Here is a 19,964-nt window from a genome sequence, read left to right on the forward strand (position 1 = left end):
AAGACTTGTGGTAGACTTCCTTCATTGGAAATCAATAGCAAAATTCCTGAAACTTTGTGTGGAGTAGAGTTTCCCCTCAGAAAATTGCCTTGCAAATAGGAAAACAGGATCTTAAAAGTGGTTTTGGTCTCTGTGGTTTTTAACATCCTCCTCTGGCTGTTGAATCCATGGAAGCTGAGGAGCAGATGGGGAGAGCAGACTCCTGAAAGGTTGTTCTGTCCATCTCAGAACCTTTTAAATGAAACCTGGGCCAGTGCAGGTACTCCTCCCTACCTGTCTGTGTGTATCCTGGGGTGCAGGTGAGCTCCCAGTGCTCCTGTGCATCCTGACCAGCAGAAAAGCTGCATTCCTCTTTCCCTGTGGGAAAAGGCAAATCTTGTTTCAGTTATCAAAGGTCTGCACTTTGTGTGTGGAACTGAGAGAGTTCTGCCTCCTTGGAAGGTAAAATCTCCTCCAAAAAGCCTCAGGGGACAAGTGTGGCTGCCCTCAGTGTGCACATGTTTAGGTGAATATCCTGAACCACCTTAAGTTATTTATTAATTTCAAAGCAAACCTCAGTACCCTGCCAGTCGTTCTGTAAGTGTGATGCCAGGTACATTGAACCATCTCTCACCAAAAGGCTGAACTTTGCATTCCCTCAGAACCTTTTGAGCCTAAACCCTTGCAAAGCAAGGTTTGTAGCTGAACTCCTTGCAAAGCAAGGCTCTGGTCAGCACTGGACCAGCTCAGTGGTGTCCCCATGGCTATTGGAATGAGTTTGTTTGAATCAGCCATAACATCTTTCTTGACCTGGACTCACCCACAGCTTGTTTTAACTGAAATTAGGAATTTTGGACTATCCTTATTGTGATGTTCAGTGGTGCACTGGAAATACTAAACTTAAAAAAAAAAAATTAAAATTATATATATGCATATATAAAACATGAACACATTCTCAACCTGCTTTTCAGGCAAATCCTCCCGGTGTGTTGGCATTGCTGGATGAAGAATGCTGGTTCCCTAAAGCTACTGACAAGACATTTGTGGAGAAATTGGTCCAAGAGCAAGGAACTCATTCCAAGTTCCAAAAGCCAAGACAACTAAAGGACAAAGCAGACTTCTGCATTATTCACTATGCAGGGAAGGTAAGGGCTCACCGTGAAATTCTGGTCTGGAAAGGTTGGGCTGGGGAAAGTTCTCTGCTTTCCTTCCAAAGCCTGGGTGCAAAACCAGACCATTTTTGCCTTGGCTGAAGCAGAACCATGCTTGTCTACAGATTTCAGGGAATCTCTGTAGGCAATTAGGGAATTTTAGGGCTCCCTGGGTTGGGATGAAACCCAGGTTGGTATCAATGATTTTTTAGCTGATGATCTGGGGTTTATTTGGAAACCACAGGTTTGGCCCTTTAAAGATAAGAACTTTGTTTTCTGTATAGAATCAAGTGTTTAAATGTAAGTACTGTAGAGAAATTCTAAAAAATCATGCTGCAGCACATCCTTAATTTACTCCCCAGTAATTTAGATAAAGTAATTGGTGTCTATCCTGGAGCTGGTGTTACATCTTCACAATGAAACTTATTTTGGCAATAAAGTGGGCAGCAAACAAACACCCAGCTGTCAGTAAGAAAGCAGCCAGATTGCTGAATTTTAAAGAAAACCCCAGTTTACTCTTTCAAAAGCAAACTCGTGGTACTTTGAGCTGTCCTGAGGAGGCTCAGCCAGCAAATGTGAGCGCCCAGGCAGGGCTGGGTCAGCCCGGAGGTCTGTGCCAGCCTTGGTGATGCTGAGCATGGGCACTGGGAGGAAAACACCTCTGATGTTTGCTGCTGAGGAATGGAAACCTGGAGCTGGTTTTGCTCTGAGCCTGAGCCCTTGGCTGCCCTGCAGGTGGACTACAAGGCAGATGAGTGGCTGATGAAGAACATGGACCCCCTGAACGACAACGTGGCCACGCTCCTGCACCAGTCCTCTGACAAATTCGTGGCTGAGCTTTGGAAGGATGGTAAGAGAGCTCTGAGCACAGATTGTTGGGATTTCACCTTGCTGGATGAGGTGTTGGGGTTTGTTTTTATGCCTGTTCCTTCCTCACCCTCCACTTCTCCACTGTAAATCCCTACAGCATTTTCTCTCTTAGTGCCCAAAGTCCACCAAGGAAGCTGAGTTGCACCTCTGGTCCCTTGCACATGTACCATTTCTGAGTAGCTGCTTCTCATGGTCATTACTGGAACTGACACTCACTCAGTACTTGTTTCTCTGTGTCCAATTTCATGTGGAATCTTGTCCAAAACTCTTGGGTGGGACTTGCTGCAGTGGAGTCCTGAGTGTGAGCAGCTGGGGTGGTTCTTGCTGTTGGTAAAGCATTGTAAGCATTGTGAGCACCAGCAGAGTTATTTCCTGGGCTGTGGTGGGTGGTACTCTGGAAATTCCACATCTCCTGAAATTCATTGCAGAGATTAAAATCAAATCCTGTTCGAACTGCACACTGCTGCTCAGCCAGGTTACCTGCCCATCACCTGGAAGTGTTTAGCAGTACCTGCACCAAATGACTCCAAAAAGCAGAAATAGCCACATAAGTACTTAGCAGGGACTTTTCTTTTCTGCTTTTTAGCATCACAGTCTGCTGACTAGAGTGTATTTACACGTCACAGGATATAAACCCTGCAGTTTGGTACTTGAGGAGGAAATGAAGCTTGTGATGCAGGTGGTGCTGCAGGTTAATGCTGAGTTTCCCTCCTTGGGCAGCCAGAGAGAGCAGCTTCAATGAGTCTGTAAAGAACTTTTTGCTTGAGGATCTGCCCCTTTCCCTTGGAGGACACACACACAGAGCAATCCTGTTTGGGTCCAAATCCTCACACCCTGTTCCCACAGACCATTGGAATGTGCATGGGACGTGTTGTGGCACAGTGAAGTGTGTTTGCAATTGATGAACCTGTTGTTTTTACTAACTCAAGTGTCTTGTGTATCTGCTCTTCTGTCTTTGTGTTTCTGCTGTTTCTCTGCCTTAGAGATTCAGAATATTCAGAGAGCCTGTTTCTATGACAATATTTCTGGTCTTCATGAGCCACCAGGTGAATGGATATCAAACACTAGGCCTACTGAGGCAGGGCTGTTGTACCTCCAGGAGAACCATTTTTGCTCGTAGGCTTGCATGAACTTCTCATTTCATGCTGGATTTAGGTGAACCCCCCCCAGCCCCCCCGGGGCCCCCAGTGCATTCCTGTCCAGCTGCTGCTGCACACACACAAAGCATCTCCAGTTTTGCATTGCAGATGAAAAGGTTTGTGGCTTCCTGGTTCCATGAGGAGATGTAGAATTGCCTCTAAGTGACAATTCTGGTAGCTGCAAGCATTTGAGAGAATGCAAAAGCTTTGGAACACTATCAAGCTTCTTTCTGCAGTCCAACATTGACAAAACTCTGGGATGTTTTAGGACGTGGCTGCCTCCTTTTGGGAGCAGAGCTCAAGAATGTTTTGAAGTATCAGGATGAGTGCTGCAGTTTTAGTGGGGGTAGGAAGTGAAATAAACTTCTTCCAGCCTTGTTGGAATTGTTCTTTTATTTAAAAGCCTATTAATTTAAATATTTATATAAACTGCAGATGTTTTTTGGGGTATTGAGAAATCAAGAAGTGCACTTGGAATGTCTTTGAAGACACTTTAGATATTTAGGTCAACTTCCTCATCCCCCTTGGATTCCTCTCCCCAAGTTTAGAAACACATGGATGTGAGGGTTGTGCCTTCAGAGTTTGGGTTTACCTCTCACCACTCCTGATAGATCCCATCCCTGAGGAAACAGGGGTGTTCCCAAAGGAATTCCTGCAGAGCTCTGATCCAGGGCTGATGGCCCAGTCATGCAGTTCATGCTTTAAACCTTTAGGCAGAGCTCACATTTAACTCCAGTCATCCTGTTTGGAATGTAAATGACCCTCCTGGAGCTGGAGCACAGAGGGGAGCAGCCCAGAACTGGGCAGGATCAGATCTGTTTGCCAGGTGAAAAAAGCTGAGTGATTGCAGCCCTTAGTGGGGCCTGGTGGGTGCAGGTTTCTATTACTGACAATCATTTAATTCTCTAGAAAACTGACTCCTCTAGGCTCTATCCCATGTCTGATTTGGGACTGAATTCTGCTTCAAAACAAATATTTGGGGTGTGACCTTAGAAACACCTCACTACCTACTTATTTCTCCAACTTTAATTTAATTCTTGTGTTCAAAACCCTGTGGAGGATCCAGGCTCTGCTCTACATGCAAGACTTACAACTGATTATTCAAATTTGCTGCCCTGTGTTTCTCTGCTTTTCATTTTCCTTTTTTTTTTTTTAAATAGACCTTTGACCAGTTGGATATGAGGAAGAAGTTAAATAGTGTCCCTTATTTGCCAGATAATCCTGGTAGCAAAGCATGATTCCCTCTGCTTTGGTTTAAATCAATTTGAAGATAACGTGACAAAACTGAAGCTGTAGCCTACAAACAGTTTCTTGTTTCTGGCTGCCCAGCTTGGATTTCATGGAGAACCCCCAAATGTTGGGATTTGCTCAGTGCTGAGAAGCACCAGCTGTGATTACTGAGGTGTTGAAGCACCCGTGTATCTTCTAGTGAGCTGTTTAACAATCCTTGACATGCACATGGAATCCCCTTCAAGGTTTTAATAACGGCACTCACATTTCTAATTCTGCTTCTGAAAAACAAACCCTCGAGGTCCTTGCCCAAAATGTTCCAAAAAGTCAAAGGCAAATCTCTATTGTGGTGCTTTATGGCACCTTGGAAGTGCTTGGTGTGGAGTTTTCCTGCTTTGAAACTTGTCTGCTGGGCAGGGAGATCTTTGCAGGTGTATTTAAAAATGGGAAGAACTCTTCCAAACAGCGGCTGAGCCCAAGTCTGGCAGATACTTCTTCCCCTCTTGTCACTGAAATAGCACTATTTCCAACTCTTCTGAAAATTCTATAAAAGCATGAGCTGAACTCAGGTTTAACCTATTCTGTGCCATAAGTGACTTTTCATGCACAGATGTAATTGCAGATGTTCAGCCCATGAACTCTGTGCACTGTAAGAACTCAGAGAGAGAGCTGGCACTGACCTCTCCAAGACAGAGATCAGCTCTCCTGGTCATGTAGCACTGCAGCTAGAGAGCTGGATGTTTCAGCTGTACCTCCTCAAGCTGCACTCGTGTGCTGGATGAGTCTGTGGCTGTTGGTCCCCGAGCTTGCGCCCGGTGTCGCGGTCCCGCTGCGCCGCCTCCCCGCCAGCGCTGTCCCCGGCTTCTGCTGCTGCTCCCGTGCCACCAGGGCCACCAGGGCCACCAGGGCCACCAGGGCTGCCCTGCCAGCCCCTCGGGGGGCCGCTGAGCCCTTGCCTCCTGTCGCCCGCAGTGGATCGCATCGTGGGGCTGGACCAGGTGACGGGCATCACGGAGACGGCCTTTGGCTCTGCCTACAAGACCAAGAAGGGCATGTTCCGCACCGTGGGCCAGCTCTACAAGGAGTCCCTGACCAAGCTGATGGCCACGCTGCGCAACACCAACCCCAACTTCGTGCGCTGCATCATCCCCAACCACGAGAAGAGGGTAGGGGCTGCAGGCCACTCCTGCTGCTTGCTCCTCCTTGCTCTCACCTGCCCGGGCTCTCCTTCTGCACTCAGGGCTGTCCCACTGGGCAGTGTCTGCTCAGAGTTCCCTGCACGTCCCCTGACTCGCCCAGCTGGCTTCTGGCCTGAAAAACTGAAAGGACAGTTTGCCACTGTAATAATTAATTGAATAATGTAATTTAATTTTTAATCTGTAATTCATTTAATTTATAATTCAATCATATAAATTAATTTTAGACTGAATTTAGTAATCACTTTAATACCAATTAAATGAATCTGTGTTATGTTTTGTCCAGGCTGGAAAGCTGGACCCACACCTGGTTCTAGACCAGCTCCGGTGCAACGGGGTTTTGGAAGGAATAAGGATTTGTCGGCAGGGATTCCCAAACAGGATCGTGTTCCAGGAATTCAGGCAGAGGTAATGGCAGCAGCAGCAGCCTGCTGAGTTCTTAGGAACCTTTGGAGTTCCTTTTTAAATAATTGAAGACCCCACATTCCTCCCTTCTCCCCCAGCCCAGCCCAGCCCAAAGAAAATCAAAACCTGATTGTTAGGCCTTAAGCTGCAGTTTATTCTGAGGGCAGTAGGCAAAGGAAACAATCCAAAACTGGCTGCTGGAAAAGCTTCCTGCAGGAATTCCCTGACTGTGTTTTTTTTATGTTTACGCTATACATTTTTAATTAATTAAGATTATTTGTTTGTGCTATAAATCAGTAAGTTTATACAATAAATCACATTGCTTATTGCTGAGTGTAAAGGTGTTTTTCCATTTGCCTTCCAGGTATGAGATCCTGACTCCCAATGCAATTCCCAAAGGTTTCATGGATGGTAAGCAGGCCTGTGAGCGCATGGTAAGTGTTCATAGCTCAAAACACTGAAAGATTCCCCTGGGTTGCCCTTTTCTTGGTGTAACAACAGCACCCTTGCCTGTCTGTTCAGATCAGGGCCTTGGAGCTGGACCCCAACCTGTACAGAATTGGGCAGAGCAAGATCTTCTTCCGAGCTGGAGTCCTGGCCCACCTGGAGGAAGAGAGGGACCTGAAGATCACAGACATCATCATCTTCTTCCAGGCAGTGTGCAGGGGGTACCTGGCCAGGAAGTGAGTGTGCTTTGGGACTGGATCTTCCCTTGGCTCCCTCTGACAGGGAGCTGTGCTTTAAAACTTGAATTTCAGGAGAGATTTTCTGAGTGTGTTGCCTGAGGAACTGTAATTGTCCCCTGGGTATTAAGAGGGTTTTTGCCTGGGGAGAATTTGCACCTTCATTCCTTAAGAATATCTCCTTTCCCTGCTCTTGCCTTTGTGGCACACCCAGCCCTTTACTGTGGCTGCAAATTCCTTTGTGTCTCCTCCTGTCCCACTGGAGGGTCCTGGAAGTTCTTTGGAAAGCTGCTTTTTAAAAATTAAAGTAGCCAATCCATCCTGATTTTGTCTTTTTAAGAAAAAACCTGTTGAGAGTAAGAGCAAACAGCATTTTAATTATTGGAAATGCTGAATGCAGTTCTTGCTCTGACTCTAGGAGCAAGAACTCATAAATTCAGTGTAGTTATTAAAACTTTATAAATAAGCCTGTTCATGGTCTGTAAGTGTTGTAGGGTTGGGTAACCTAAAAATTAAATGATGGGCAGCTGCAGTTAACACATAGATTTATTTAACTTCTTGCTGTCCTCAGGGCCTTTGCAAAGAAGCAGCAGCAGCTGAGTGCACTGAAAATCCTGCAGAGGAATTGTGCTGCATATCTGAAGCTGAGGCACTGGCAGTGGTGGAGAGTGTTCACCAAGGTTCCTCCTGTTCTGTTCTTTTCTGTCTCATTCACCTGGAAATAGCTGAGGGCAGGCTCTCACATCTTCATTTCACACCTGTGCAGGTGAAGCCTCTTCTGCAGGTCACTCGGCAGGAGGAGGAGCTGCAAGCCAAGGATGAGGAGCTGATGAAGGTGAAAGAAAAACAGACAAAAGTGGAGGCAGAGCTGGAGGAAATGGAAAGGAAACATCAACAGGTTTGTGTCCAAGATCAGCTTGTGATATGCAGGACATGGATTGTGTCCATGTGAGGGAGCCAAGGAGGGTCAGGTGAGCTGATTCCCACTCTGCTGGAGTGTGGACTGGGAAGATTCAGCACTGGAATGTGGAATAGGGATGCAGGAACATGTTACCAAAACAAAACCCGATTTTGGGGCCTTCCCTGGTTCACAGGAGCAATTCAGTGGCAGTGTCATTCTGTGCCTGGGCTGGGCAGGCTGAGGGCAGACACCTGGGACAGCTCTGCAGCTCTCATTTCTGCTTTGTGTGCTGGCAGGAGTTTGGGGACTGAAGGAAGAGCAGTTCCAGTGTCACCTGCCTGCACTGTGGCAGTGCCCCCTGTGGCACCCTGGTCTCTAAGCTGGAGAGACAAGGAGCCCATGGATGGACCCTCAGTGGGTGGGGGCACTCCAGGGCTGGCAGGCAGTGCCTCCATGTCCAGTGGCATCCCTGGGGATGGGCACTGGGACTGGCCAGAAGTGCCAGGACCAGCCCATGGCACTGCTCTGCCACTCTGCAGGGAGCAGTGCAGGAAATGCTGCTGGAGCCAGAGCTGGTTCCTCTGGGCTGCTGCTGAAGCCTCTTCTGGGAGCCCTTGCTTTGGGGTGTGGACATGGGAGGCAGGAGCTGGAGCACAGCCTTTGTGGCTGGCACAGGTGGAATCTCTCCCCAGAGTCTCATTTTTAAAGGGTCATTTTTAAAGCTTCGCTGCCTTGGGTATTTGCAGGTGCTGGAGGAGAAGAACATCCTTGCAGAGCAGCTCCAGGCTGAGACAGAGCTCTTTGCAGAGGCTGAGGAGATGAGGGCTCGCTTGGCAGCCAAAAAGCAGGAGTTGGAGGAAATTCTCCATGATTTGGAGTCCAGGGTTGAAGAGGAGGAGGAAAGAAACCAAATATTGCAGAATGAGAAGAAGAAGATGCAGGGCCACATCCAGGTATGGTTCTCAGTGAGTGGAGGTGGAGGAGTAGGATGGGGAGGCTCCCTCAGCTTCTCTACAGGACAGGGGAATTTGGCTCCTGAGTGAAATAAAATGCTCTCTTCTCTTCTCTTCTCTTCTCTTCTCTTCTCTTCTCTTCTCTTCTCTTCTCTTCTCTTCTCTTCTCTTCTCTTCTCTTCTCTTCTCGTGAGAGAAATGTTCCTTTTGGACTGAAATCCAGGGAACATCATGAAGGAAATGACTCATCTGACTTCACTAAGAAAATGTCATTTCCTCCAAGTTACTTGGTTGAGGTGTTTTTGAAAATCAGATTGTTTAGATGCTTCCTTTTTAATATTGGTGGCCCTGAAAAAGGGAGTAGTTGAGAACTTACCTCTCTTCAAAAATATTAAAAGTAGTTGAAGAGGGAATAAACTCCACTTCTCACAGCTTTTGATGCAATTTAAAAATGTCTGTTAATGATATTTAAATGAATCATGTTTGAACCTCAAAAGCACAGGGCATCATTGCTTTTTAACTCTTTGTGTCAATAGGTGGGCTGGCTCAGCTGTGATACTGAAATAAGGAGGGCTGTTTCCTGTGGAGCCTCTCCCCAGATCGTGGTGGTTTTCCACCAGGTGCAGTGTGCTGGGAAGCCTCTGACATGAAGCCTGATCTGACTGGTTGTCATTAATTAGAGATTCTTTATTTTCCAGTTGGAATTAGGAAGGTGAAGACTGTGGCAGTGGGTTTGTGCTTCCTGGAGAGCACATTTCACCCAGAGCTGGGATGCAGAGCATCCAAAATTCCATGTGCACCCCTCATTCCTCACCAGATCATTGATCTGTACATGAGTCTAACAGAGCAATTCGTTTTTGAAGGGCTTTTCAAAATAACACATCTTTGTCACCAAGTTCAAAAAGCCTGAATGTTACCACCTGGATGACCTGGAGGATGCTCAGATGCAGTTGTCTGTGTTCCCAGGACCTGGAGGAGCAGCTTGATGAGGAGGAGGGAGCTCGGCAGAAGCTGCAGCTTGAGAAAGTGACAGCTGAAGCAAAGATCAAGAAGATGGAGGAGGAGATCCTGCTGTTGGAGGACCAAAATTCCAAATTCCTGAAGGTGGGAGCAGGGGGGAGGTGCTGAGGGACAGCTCCCAACGCTGCTGTCACAGGGTCGGGGACACCTCTGGGGTGTGGGACCCTGGAGATGAGTTTGGGCTGACGTTCCAGAGGGAGTTTGTCCTGCACTCTTCCCAGCTTCATGACTCTCCCAAATCCTGAAAAGATTTGGGAGAGCTGAAAAAACAGTTTATAGCTGCCATTGTTCTCTGCAGACAGATTCCCAGGGCTGGCCTAAAGCCAGGCCTGCTCTGTGCTGAATTCCAGGTCTCTCTTGGAAAGTGTGTTCATGGTTCCAAACAGTTCCGGTTGATCCTTGATCTTGACAATCACTTGAAATGAAATCTGTATTAGAACCAAAATGTGTCCTGGAGCCTTGTGCTCTCTGACAGCCTCTGAGGCTCCTGCACATTGCTGTATTTGCACTGCTCAGGGGCTCTGGAGGCTGTGTTAAAGTCATTTTGAAGTCATTTTTCCCCTCCCCTCTCCCCTCCCCAGGAAAAGAAGCTGATGGAGGATAGGATTGCTGAGTGCTCTTCTCAGCTGGCTGAAGAGGAAGAGAAAGCCAAGAACTTGGCCAAGCTGAAGAACAAGCAGGAGATGATGATCACTGATCTGGAAGGTTTGTAGTGCCTGGAATGGCCTGGGGCAGCCCAGGAGGGGATGGAGCCCCTGGGGCAGGGTCTGCTCACCTGGGCTGGGCAGAGCCAGAGCTGAGGAAAGCTGTGTCTCTGGCAAGGCTTGCTGCATCTGCCTGCTCAGCCTCTCTTCTGTTGGACTTGTCAGGTTTTCATTTTTGAGAATCCACTTGTGTCCCTTGTAGGCACGCTCAGAAATCCCTGCTCTTGCTGTGTCCTTTGGCACCAGGGGCAAACATCCTGGCTTCTGGGAGCTTCTCCCCCTTTCCTCTGGCCCCAGAGCCATGTGTTCCTGCAGCAAGGGCAGCAGGCACTCTTTAGGCTTCCAGGATTGTGTTTCAATAAGCAAATCTTGCTTCTTTTGCTTTTTTAATATTTATCTTCATTACGTTTATAGATATATTTTATTTTGTAGTGCTTTATTTTAATTGGGCAGCCTGCTCTGGTGGAAGGTGTCCTGCCCAAGGAAGGAGCTGAGCTTTAAGGCCTCTTCCAACCCCAACCATTCCATGATTCCATCTAAAATTCCTTTAGCCATTTATTTCTCATTGTTTCACCAGTGTTGTCACAAGTTAAACCTGCCCCATATGCAACCCTTCTTGATTTTGTGTTGTTTTATTTTAATTACTCTAGATACTGCACAGCAGGAATGAGCTGCCAAGTCAAAGCTGCAAAATGATAGAGGAGGTTGTTCTGTGAGCCCTAATTTGGGAATGGTTCTTGCACTTGGTGTGTTGGGGCCTGTCCTGGTGCACGTTTTGAGGCTGATGTGCTTCTGGAAGGATGTCAGGGTTTCACCTTATCTGTGCAGGCAGGTGCTGAGCTAACAGGGGTAGCAGTGATTGCTGAGCCTTGAGGTGGGTCTAAGCAAGCTTTACTCACTGGAAAATAATGCTGGAGTAGCTCTGTGCTTAAATCAGGACTAGGAACTTGGCAGATGTCTTTGGTTACAGAGCCAGCCCAAGACTGATGACCTTAAAAGTGGAAATTAAAGCTTACATTTCAGGCATGCCATTTCTTGGCTAGGAAAGCAGAGTAAAATGTTATTTACTCTTGGAGATGACTCAAGAAGCCATTCAGGTCTCTCTGCTGGAGTCTTGGCACTGCTAGGCACTGATATTTGGGGGAAAAAATGAATTAGTTTGCTGTGAACTCTCTCAGTGACAAAATTGGGTCTTGTGACCCTGCTGTAAGTGTCACTCACCAGGAGCCTCACGTGAAAACAGAGGGGAAAGTACAAATCTTGGGGAATGTGACACTGCTTGGAGAAAAGCAGAGTTACCTTAGGTTGTCTGGAAAACCCCAAACAGCCCAGGGTGGCCCTGAGGTGGATCCTGACCAGGGCTCCCTTTCCATCCTGTCCAGAAGAGCTTTGGGAAGGGGGTGAGGGAAACCTGCACCGAGGAGCCACAAAGGATTGAACAGGGCATGAACTCTGCTGTCACTGAGAATTGCACATTTGTGCCATTTAGTGCACATTTGTGCCATTTATTGCACATTTGTGCCATTCATGCCCTCAGGGCTGGGCTGGGGCTGTGATCAGCAAAGCTGAGCCTGCTGCAGCCCTGTCCCAGGCAGGGCAGAGCAGGGGCTGAGTGTGGTGGTGTGAGGTCCCCAGGACAAGGGGGGAGATGAGAATCTGGCTCCATGCTCTCAGAAGGCTGATATGATATGATATCATATGATATTATATTATATTATCATTATATTATATTATATTATATTATATTATATTATATTATATTATATTATATTATATTATATTATATTATATTATATTATATTAATAAAAGAATGCTATACTAAAACTATACTAAAATAAGAGAAAGGGTGCATCAGAAAGCTTACCAAGAATAAATAATATAATCTCATGACTGACTCCTCAGTGTCCAACACAGCTGATGGTGATTGGTCATTAATTAAAAACAATTCACATGAAACCAATCAAACAATTCACCTGTTGGATAAACGATCCCCAAGCCACACTCCAGAGCAGCAAACACAGGAGCAGCAATCAGATAATTATTGTTTTCATTTCTCTCTGGGGCTTCTCAGCTCCCAGGAGAAGAATGCTGGGGAAGGGATGTTTCAGCAGACGTGACAGTGGCACTGAGGTTGCTGTGGCCCTGCTGGAGGTGCCTGTCCCACAGAGCTCCTCAGGGCTGGCTACCCCAGCTGCACCATAAATCCCTGGGAGGGAGCTCTCAGGGCTGCAGAGTTCTGCTAAATCGTGATGGGATGGGATTAAACAGCACAGACTCTTGTAAATGGTTTATTAGGTTTATTTAAGCTGTGCCATTTTCCAGGAGATTTTTGGAGTCTGGCCTGGCCCTTCCAGAGCCATGCAGTTGTTCCAGCCCACAGATTATCTTCTTTTTTGGGTGTTGATGTCTGTGGTTATCTGGCCCAGCAGCTCAAGCTGCTCTGTCAGATCCCACTCCTTACTTTCTACCAAGATGTTCCTGTGGCCTCATCTCCAGCTATTCACAGTTGTCAGAGACCTTCCCCTGACTTCTGGCTAAGTCATGCACTTCTCCTTTGCCATCTCATTTTTCTGCAGGCTGGAGAAAGAATTGAGGCAGCATAAATTAAACTTCCCACCCTTCCTGGCACCCCAGAGTCCCTGGGGGTGACAAGAGGGACAATTCCACAGGAGTTCAATTCTGTGCTTCCTTTAGAACGCCTGAAAAAGGAGGAGAAGACCCGCCAAGAGTTAGAGAAAGCCAAAAGAAAACTGGATGGGGAAACTACAGACCTGCAGGACCAAATAGCTGAGCTGCAAGCCCAGATTGAGGAGCTGAAGATCCAGCTGGCCAAGAAGGAGGAGGAGCTGCAGGCTGCTGTGGCCAGGTCAGAGTGGGGCAAAGCTCTCCCCCAGAGGGAATTTCCCTGGCTGCAGCCAGCTCTGGAGCCCTGTGCTGTGCAAGAAATGCCAAATTTGCAGCAATTCAGGCATCCCTCAGCATCCTGCCTCTGCAAAGCTGCACAGAGGAGAAGTCTCACGTGGCACAGCAGTGTTTGGGCTCTGGAAGCTTTTTTAATCTCCCAGAATTCGGCCTCAGGAGGGAAAAATGTGTATTTCTCAGTGGGTCTAAACAAAGTGCTGGGCAGGACAGACTTTATCTGGGTTTGTGTGACACTCCTGCAGGCCCATGTTGTGCTGAGCACCACCTGTTTGTTCTAAGTACAGTTCTGCAGGGAGAGAAAACTCTGCAGGTGGGACATTTCTGGGGCAGTGTTGAGCTCTACAAAACTGGAATACCTGGCTGTAAAGTGAAGCTTGATAACCCTGAGAGTGCCCCTTGGTTTTCTCTGTGGTACCTTCCATCCCTCCCTGCAGGTGTCCAAGCTGCACAGGGCTTGGAGCAGCCTGGGATAGTGGAAGGGGTCCCAGCCCAGGAGGGGGGAATTGGAGATGTTTAAGGTTCCAGCCCCAGCATTCCATAAATGCTGATATTTATTTTATTTCCATGGAAGAGTTCAGCTGTGTTTGTAGCTGATTTAAGCAGGAGGTTCTGAGAGGAGGGGCAGCCCCAGTAACTGTGGTGCCTCTTTGACAGGGGGGATGAGGAAGCAGTGCAGAAGAACAATGCCCTGAAGGTGATCAGGGAGCTGCAGGCCCAGATTGCAGAGCTCCAGGAGGATCTGGAGTCTGAGAAGGCATCGAGGAACAAGGCAGAAAAGCAGAAAAGGGATCTGAGTGAAGAGCTGGAGGCTTTGAAAACTGAACTGGAGGATACTTTGGACACCACTGCAGCACAGCAAGAGCTGAGGTAGGGGCATGGTCTGTGACATTCACCTGTGGTTTATAAAAACTGAAATGCTGATTTTTGGGTGACCCTTTGTGCTTCCTCCAGGACAAAGCGAGAGCAGGAGGTGGCTGAACTGAAGAAAGCAATTGAGGAGGAAACCAAAAACCACGAAGCCCAGATCCAGGAGATCAGGCAGAGGCATGCTACTGCCCTGGAGGAGCTCTCTGAGCAGCTTGAGCAGGCCAAGAGGGTGAGAGGAAAATGAACTTTGTGCTTCAGGGGTTATTACAGTACCACAGGCAGCATGGATCCTTCCAGGAGACCTGAGCTGAGGCTTGCCATCCTCACAGAGCTCAGCTGGCCTCTCAGATCCACCCCAACTGCTGAGATTTCTCATGCTGGTTTGACAGTGCTGGTCAGCAGCACATCTGTGCTGTGTGCTCTGGTCACCAGCAGCAGGAGGCACAGTGCTGCCATGGCTCCTGCTCTTGTCCAGAAGGAGAATTATTCAAAAAAAGAGTGTCTGGTTTTTGAAATTACACCTGGGGTCGTCCACAAATGAGTGTGTGGACAGTTGCTGTCCTGTGGTGATGTTTTCATGTATTGTGAATACTGCACAAGCTGCCTTAGCATTCTAAATTAAGTGAGAAATGTAGTAGTGAAACTATGATTTTCACCAGCCTTATTCACCTGAAAATCTTCTGCATGTCTGCTGCTCCTTATTCAATCAATATTCTCAATAAGAGCACGAAAAGATGGAAATACCCTGCAATGTGAAGCCAGGCTCCTGTGACAAGGTGGTGTCAGCCCTGGTGATGCAGCAGCAGTGACTCAGACATCCCTGGTGCCTGGGATTGCTTGGGGGAAGGTCTCTGACAAGTGTCAGTGCAGTGCTGAGAGCTGCTCAGCTCTGCCTGCTCAAACCAGGGCAGCCTTGGTTCCTGCCCTCCCTTTATTTCTGGGGGATGAGCCGTGCTCATTCCTCCCTCCCTGCAGTGCTACCCAAACATCATTCCAGGGCTGCCATCCCAGGTCCTGCCCTCAGCTGGCTTGCTCAGCCTCTGCTGACACCCAGAAGGTTCCACAGCAGCACTTCACACTCTGCTGGGCACCTGGCTTCTCTCTGAGCATGGAAACTGATCTGCACATTCACCTGCAGCACAGAGCTCAACTTCTTCCCTTTTGTCTTCCCCAGTTCAAAGCAAACCTTGAAAAGAACAAGCAGGGCTTGGAGTCTGACAACAAGGAGCTGGCCTGTGAGGTGAAGGTGCTGCAGCAGGTCAAGGCAGAGTCTGAGCACAAGAGGAAGAAACTCGATGCTCAGGTGCAGGAGCTGACTGCAAAGGTGTCAGAAGGGGAGAGGCTGAGGGTGGAGCTGGCTGAGAAGGCAAACAAGCTGCAGGTAAGGCTCTGGAAATCCTGAAATCCTGGAAAACCACGTGCAGAAATGGCCTGATGTGGGAGGTGACCTCAGCAAGGGCTCTCATGGACCTGGGAGGGCTCAAAGTGGTGCTGTGACATCACTCCTGGGCTGTGTGACATCACTCCTGGGCTGTGTGACATCACTCTTGGCTGTGTGACATCACTCTTGGCTGTGTGACATCACTCCTGGGCTGTGTGACACCACTCCTGGGCTGTGTGACATCAGTCCTGGGCTGTGTGACATCACTCTTGGCTGTGTGCCATCACTCCTGGGCTGTGTGCCATCACTCCTGGGCTGTGTGACATCACTCCTGGGCTGTGTGACATCAGTCCTGGGCTGTGTGACATCAGTCCTGGGCTGTGTGACATCACTCCTGGGCTGTGTGCCATCACTCCTGGGCTGTGTGACACCAGTCCTGGGCTGTGTGCCATCACTCCTGGGCTGGGTGAGGGCTGCAGTGCCTTTGAAGGATGTGCTTCCAGCCTGGAGAGCAGATCCTGCCTTAGGGAGCTCTGCCCAGGCCAGCTGAGCACAGGCTTTGCCCTGGCTGGGAGCTGAGCACACTGGGCTGAGCTTTTCCATTGGGATGAGCAAAAGCTGGTGCAGCCACAGTCTGGTTTGGTGCTCCAGGCTGGAGCCTGGCACGGAGGGGCTGCAAGCACAGCCCCATTTGTCTGGGAGATGGAGCAAAGAGCAAAGTGCAGCCATGGCTGAGTCCTGAGCCCCAGCAATGAGGGCTTCAGGTAAATCCAGGTGAGGCACTTCCAGCAGGGAACGGCCCAGCTCTCTGGGGAGAGGCTTCCAGGCTGTCTCTCAGTGTAGCCCAAAATAATGAACTGGCACCTGGCAGTAACCTTGCCTCTTGCAGGGATGCTTCAGACCCAGCTGCCACCCTGATGGTCCCTGAATTAAAGCTGGCATCAAATAGATGGTCCTGGAATTCCAAAGAGCATTAAAGTGTGAATGCAGGCATCAGAGCAAAGTGCTAAATATCAGAGCTCAACAGCCTGGCTCTGCTTTTGTTACTGCACTGCAGGACTGGCACTCAATTTGTATTTTTGTGGCCAAACTCCAGCGGGTTTAGCTTGCTGTGTCCCTCTGTTGGGCTCTGTACCTGGAGTTTGCTGAGGTTTGTGCTGTGCAGTTCCAGCCCAGTGGGATCTGGGCTGTGCTCTCACCTTTGGGCTGCTTGCCTTGCAGAATGAGCTGGACAATGTCTCCAGCCTGCTGGAGGAGGCAGAGAAGAAAGGCATCAAGTTTGCCAAGGATGCAGCCAGTCTGGAATCCCAGCTTCAGGATACACAGGTGTGTGTGCAGCAGGGCTGAGCCTGGCGTGCAGCTCTGCTCCTCAGGGAGGTGCTGCCTGCTAGCAGAAAACACATTTCATCGTGCTTGGGAAGCCCCCTGGGCAGCAGCTGAATTTCCTGTCCTGCCCAGTGAAATGGGATGGATTGGGATGGCTCAGCCACGGGGGGAAGCAAGCTTTCATTATCTGAGCTTCACTTCCTGAGAGTTGGGAGTTCTGCTTTATGTCTTTGTCTCTCAGGGAGATAAGAATCAAATTTAAAAATCCCTTTCCAGGCAGAATTTAATGTCAATATCATTGGGATATATGAGGAACAATACCCTGTCTTCTGACAGCTTCAAATTCTTACAGCTGAAGTTCAAAGTGTCAGATTTTCTTCTTAGTTAAGAAAATGCAGTTTTCTGCAGATTTTCATCACCTCAATATATTTTATCTTGCCTGTGTTAAAGTCCTACTGATGGCCACTTAACTCTGGATGATGTTAATCACAACTGGAGGGGTTTGTAGGGAGCAGGATGGGGGTTACACCTTCCATGACTTTGTTATGACACAAGTTTCCACCTTTGAAGTGACCTTTATATTGAAACAATGCAGAAAAGCTGGAAGCATGCTGCCATTGCAGGTTTGCTGCCCCCTGTTCTTCCCAGGTGGCTTTTTAGCAGGTGCTCTGTGCTTATCTGAAGAAAGAAAAAATACATTTTGAGGGTGGCTTCTGGGCTAGTCCCTTGAAAGATGGGAAAGTATCATCCTTTAATTTCTAGAACAGACTCTGGCAGGGGTTCCCTGACCAGAAATCTGCTTTATGAAGGGTTAAGTGTGCCCAAAATGAATGGTCAGTGCTTTTTGAGAACCCAAATAACAGATGTCTTCACAAAGCATGTTCTTGTCCCCAAACCTGAGGGAAAATAAACCTGGGGAAAATAAACTCCGTGTCCCAGGAGCTGTGGGGGTCTGGGAGCACACTCACCTGCCCATGCTGTGTCCCAGGAGCTGTGGGGGTCTGGGAGCACACTCACCTGCCCATGCTGTGTCCCTGGGGCTGTGGGGGTCTGGGAGCACACTCACCTGCCCATGCTGTGTCCCTGGGGCTGTGGGGGTCTGGGGGCACACTCACCTGCCCATGCTGTGTCCCTGGGGCTGTGGGGGTCTGGGAGCACACTCACCTGCCCATGCTGTGTCCCAGGAGCTGTGGGGGTCTGGGAGCACACTCACCTGCCCATGCTGTGTCCCTGGGGCTGTGGGGGTCTGGGAGCACACTCACCTGCCCATGCTGTGTCCCTGGGGCTGTGGGGGTCTGGGAGCACACTCACCTGCCCATGCTGTGTCCCTGGGGCTGTGGGGGTCTGGGGGCACACTCACCTGCCCATGCTGTGTGCCTGGGGCTGTGGGGGTCTGGGGGCACACTCACCTGCCCATGCTGTGTCCCTGGGGCTGTGGGGGTCTGGGGGCACACTCACCTGCCCATGCTGTGTCCCAGGAGCTGCTCCAGGAGGAGACCCGCCAGAAGCTCAACCTCAGCAGCAGGATAAGGCAGCTGGAAGAGGAGAAGAACAACCTGCAGGAGCAGCAGGAGGAGGAGGAGGAGGCCAGGAAGAACCTGGAGAAGCAGATGCTGGCCCTGCAGGCCCAGGTAGGCTGCTGGGAGTGGCAGCCCTTGCGTGAGGAGCTGTCCCAAAGAGGTGTCCCAGAGCCTTGGGGAGCACATGATGGCACTGCCACGGGTGCTGGGGCAGAGTTTGGAGTCAGGTTTCCACTGCAGCAATAATTCTGTGTGCCCTGAAGTGTGATGGGCCCTCTGAGAGCCCGAGAAGTGCCAGGTTTTGTGTTCCCTTAGCTGGCAGGAGCTGCTCCTGCTGCTGCACTCTGCCCTGTGCCTTTGCTCCCTCTCCTGAGGGACTCCACTTGCTCTGGTTGAATTTCAGTTGGCCGAGGCCAAGAAGAAGGTGGATGATGACTTGGGAACCATTGAAGGGCTGGAGGAGACCAAGAAGAAGTTGCTGAAGGACATGGAGTCCCTCAGCCAGCGGCTGGAGGAGAAGGCTCTGGCCTATGACAAGCTGGAGAAGACCAAGAACCGCCTGCAGCAGGAGCTGGATGACCTGATGGTGGACCTGGACCACCAGCGCCAGATCGTCTCCAACCTGGAGAAAAAGCAGAAGAAGTTTGATCAGGTACTGCAGCCTCCTGTCCCCTGCCTGGCTTTTCAGGGTTTTACATGGCACCTTGTTCCTGCTGCTGAGCCTGGTGGGAAGGAGGGTCTGGCTGCTGTGCTGTGGGTGTTGGTAAATCTGGGAGCAGCTGTCACTCCCTGTTCTGTGGGCCAAATGCCATCTCTGAGGCTCGGTAGAGCAAGTGATCAGCTCTTCGTGTAGGAAAGGAGAATTATGCTGGAACAAAACCTTTGGAGCTTTATTGTAGTCCCTCCAGGTAGGGATCTGAAGAGTGAAAGGTGGGAATCATATGGAACTCGAATCTGGATGAGTGGCTTGCTTTCCTCCTCTCGTCCCAGAGGAGCTGCAGCTGTTCCCTTCTGGCACTTTGAGCACAGCTGAGGGACCAGACAGCTCCTGAAGGGCAGATAAGCTTAGAGCATGAGTAAACCCCTGGGGCAGGAAGGACCTCAGGAGCTCAGGAGATGGATTCACTGTTTCTCACGTCCAGATGCTGGCAGAAGAAAAGAACATTTCTGCCAGGTATGCAGAGGAGCGAGACCGTGCTGAGGCAGAGGCCAGGGAGAAGGAAACCAAAGCCCTGTCCCTGGCCCGGGCCCTGGAGGAGGCCCTGGAAGCCAAGGAGGAGTTTGAGAGGCAGAACAAGCAGCTGCGTGCTGATATGGAAGACCTGATGAGCTCCAAAGATGATGTGGGCAAAAATGTGAGTATGGGTCCAGTGGCAGGGAGATCTCCCTGCCCGGAGAAGGGGCTGTGCACCAGAGCAGAACCTTCTGAAGCTCCCCCAGAATGCTGGAGGAATTGATGCCCAGCATGACTGACATCCTCAAGAGCTGTGTTGTCACCCTCGTGGAGATCCCAGCCACCAGTTTTGTTTTGGGTCATGGAGGGGGGCCTGCAGTCAGACAGAGCTGGCTCTGTGGTGCAGCTGTGGCAGGTCAGGGCAGCCCCTCCCCATGTTTGTGTTGCTGGGTGTATTTATTGTGTGGAAATGAGGGATAAGGGGGATTTCTGTTCCCTCTGGTCAAGCTGAGGTGCAGGACGTGGTTGGACCAAAGGCAGAG

The 19,964-nt window shown here is 49.4% G+C and overlaps 1 protein-coding gene across 1 annotated transcript in view; it reads left to right on the forward strand.

Moving 5' to 3' along the window:
• Positions 1-19,964, forward strand: part of MYH10 (myosin heavy chain 10) — an 88,893-nt gene that overhangs the window by 60,514 nt on the left and 8,415 nt on the right. The window contains exons 14-32 of the mRNA XM_059864710.1: positions 951-1,124; positions 1,866-1,980; positions 5,342-5,535; positions 5,852-5,973; positions 6,335-6,404; positions 6,493-6,653; positions 7,225-7,333; positions 7,420-7,551; positions 8,301-8,507; positions 9,474-9,611; positions 10,109-10,232; positions 12,927-13,098; positions 13,809-14,021; positions 14,106-14,250; positions 15,196-15,402; positions 16,624-16,728; positions 18,207-18,359; positions 18,652-18,900; positions 19,391-19,603. Coding sequence (XP_059720693.1) covers positions 951-1,124; positions 1,866-1,980; positions 5,342-5,535; positions 5,852-5,973; positions 6,335-6,404; positions 6,493-6,653; positions 7,225-7,333; positions 7,420-7,551; positions 8,301-8,507; positions 9,474-9,611; positions 10,109-10,232; positions 12,927-13,098; positions 13,809-14,021; positions 14,106-14,250; positions 15,196-15,402; positions 16,624-16,728; positions 18,207-18,359; positions 18,652-18,900; positions 19,391-19,603 — 3,003 coding nt within the window. The remainder of the gene's footprint in view (positions 1-950; positions 1,125-1,865; positions 1,981-5,341; positions 5,536-5,851; positions 5,974-6,334; positions 6,405-6,492; positions 6,654-7,224; positions 7,334-7,419; positions 7,552-8,300; positions 8,508-9,473; positions 9,612-10,108; positions 10,233-12,926; positions 13,099-13,808; positions 14,022-14,105; positions 14,251-15,195; positions 15,403-16,623; positions 16,729-18,206; positions 18,360-18,651; positions 18,901-19,390; positions 19,604-19,964) is intronic.

The sequence above is a fragment of the Haemorhous mexicanus genome, chromosome 20, assembly GCF_027477595.1.
Source record: "Haemorhous mexicanus isolate bHaeMex1 chromosome 20, bHaeMex1.pri, whole genome shotgun sequence".
Taxonomy (NCBI): Eukaryota; Metazoa; Chordata; class Aves; order Passeriformes; family Fringillidae; genus Haemorhous; species Haemorhous mexicanus.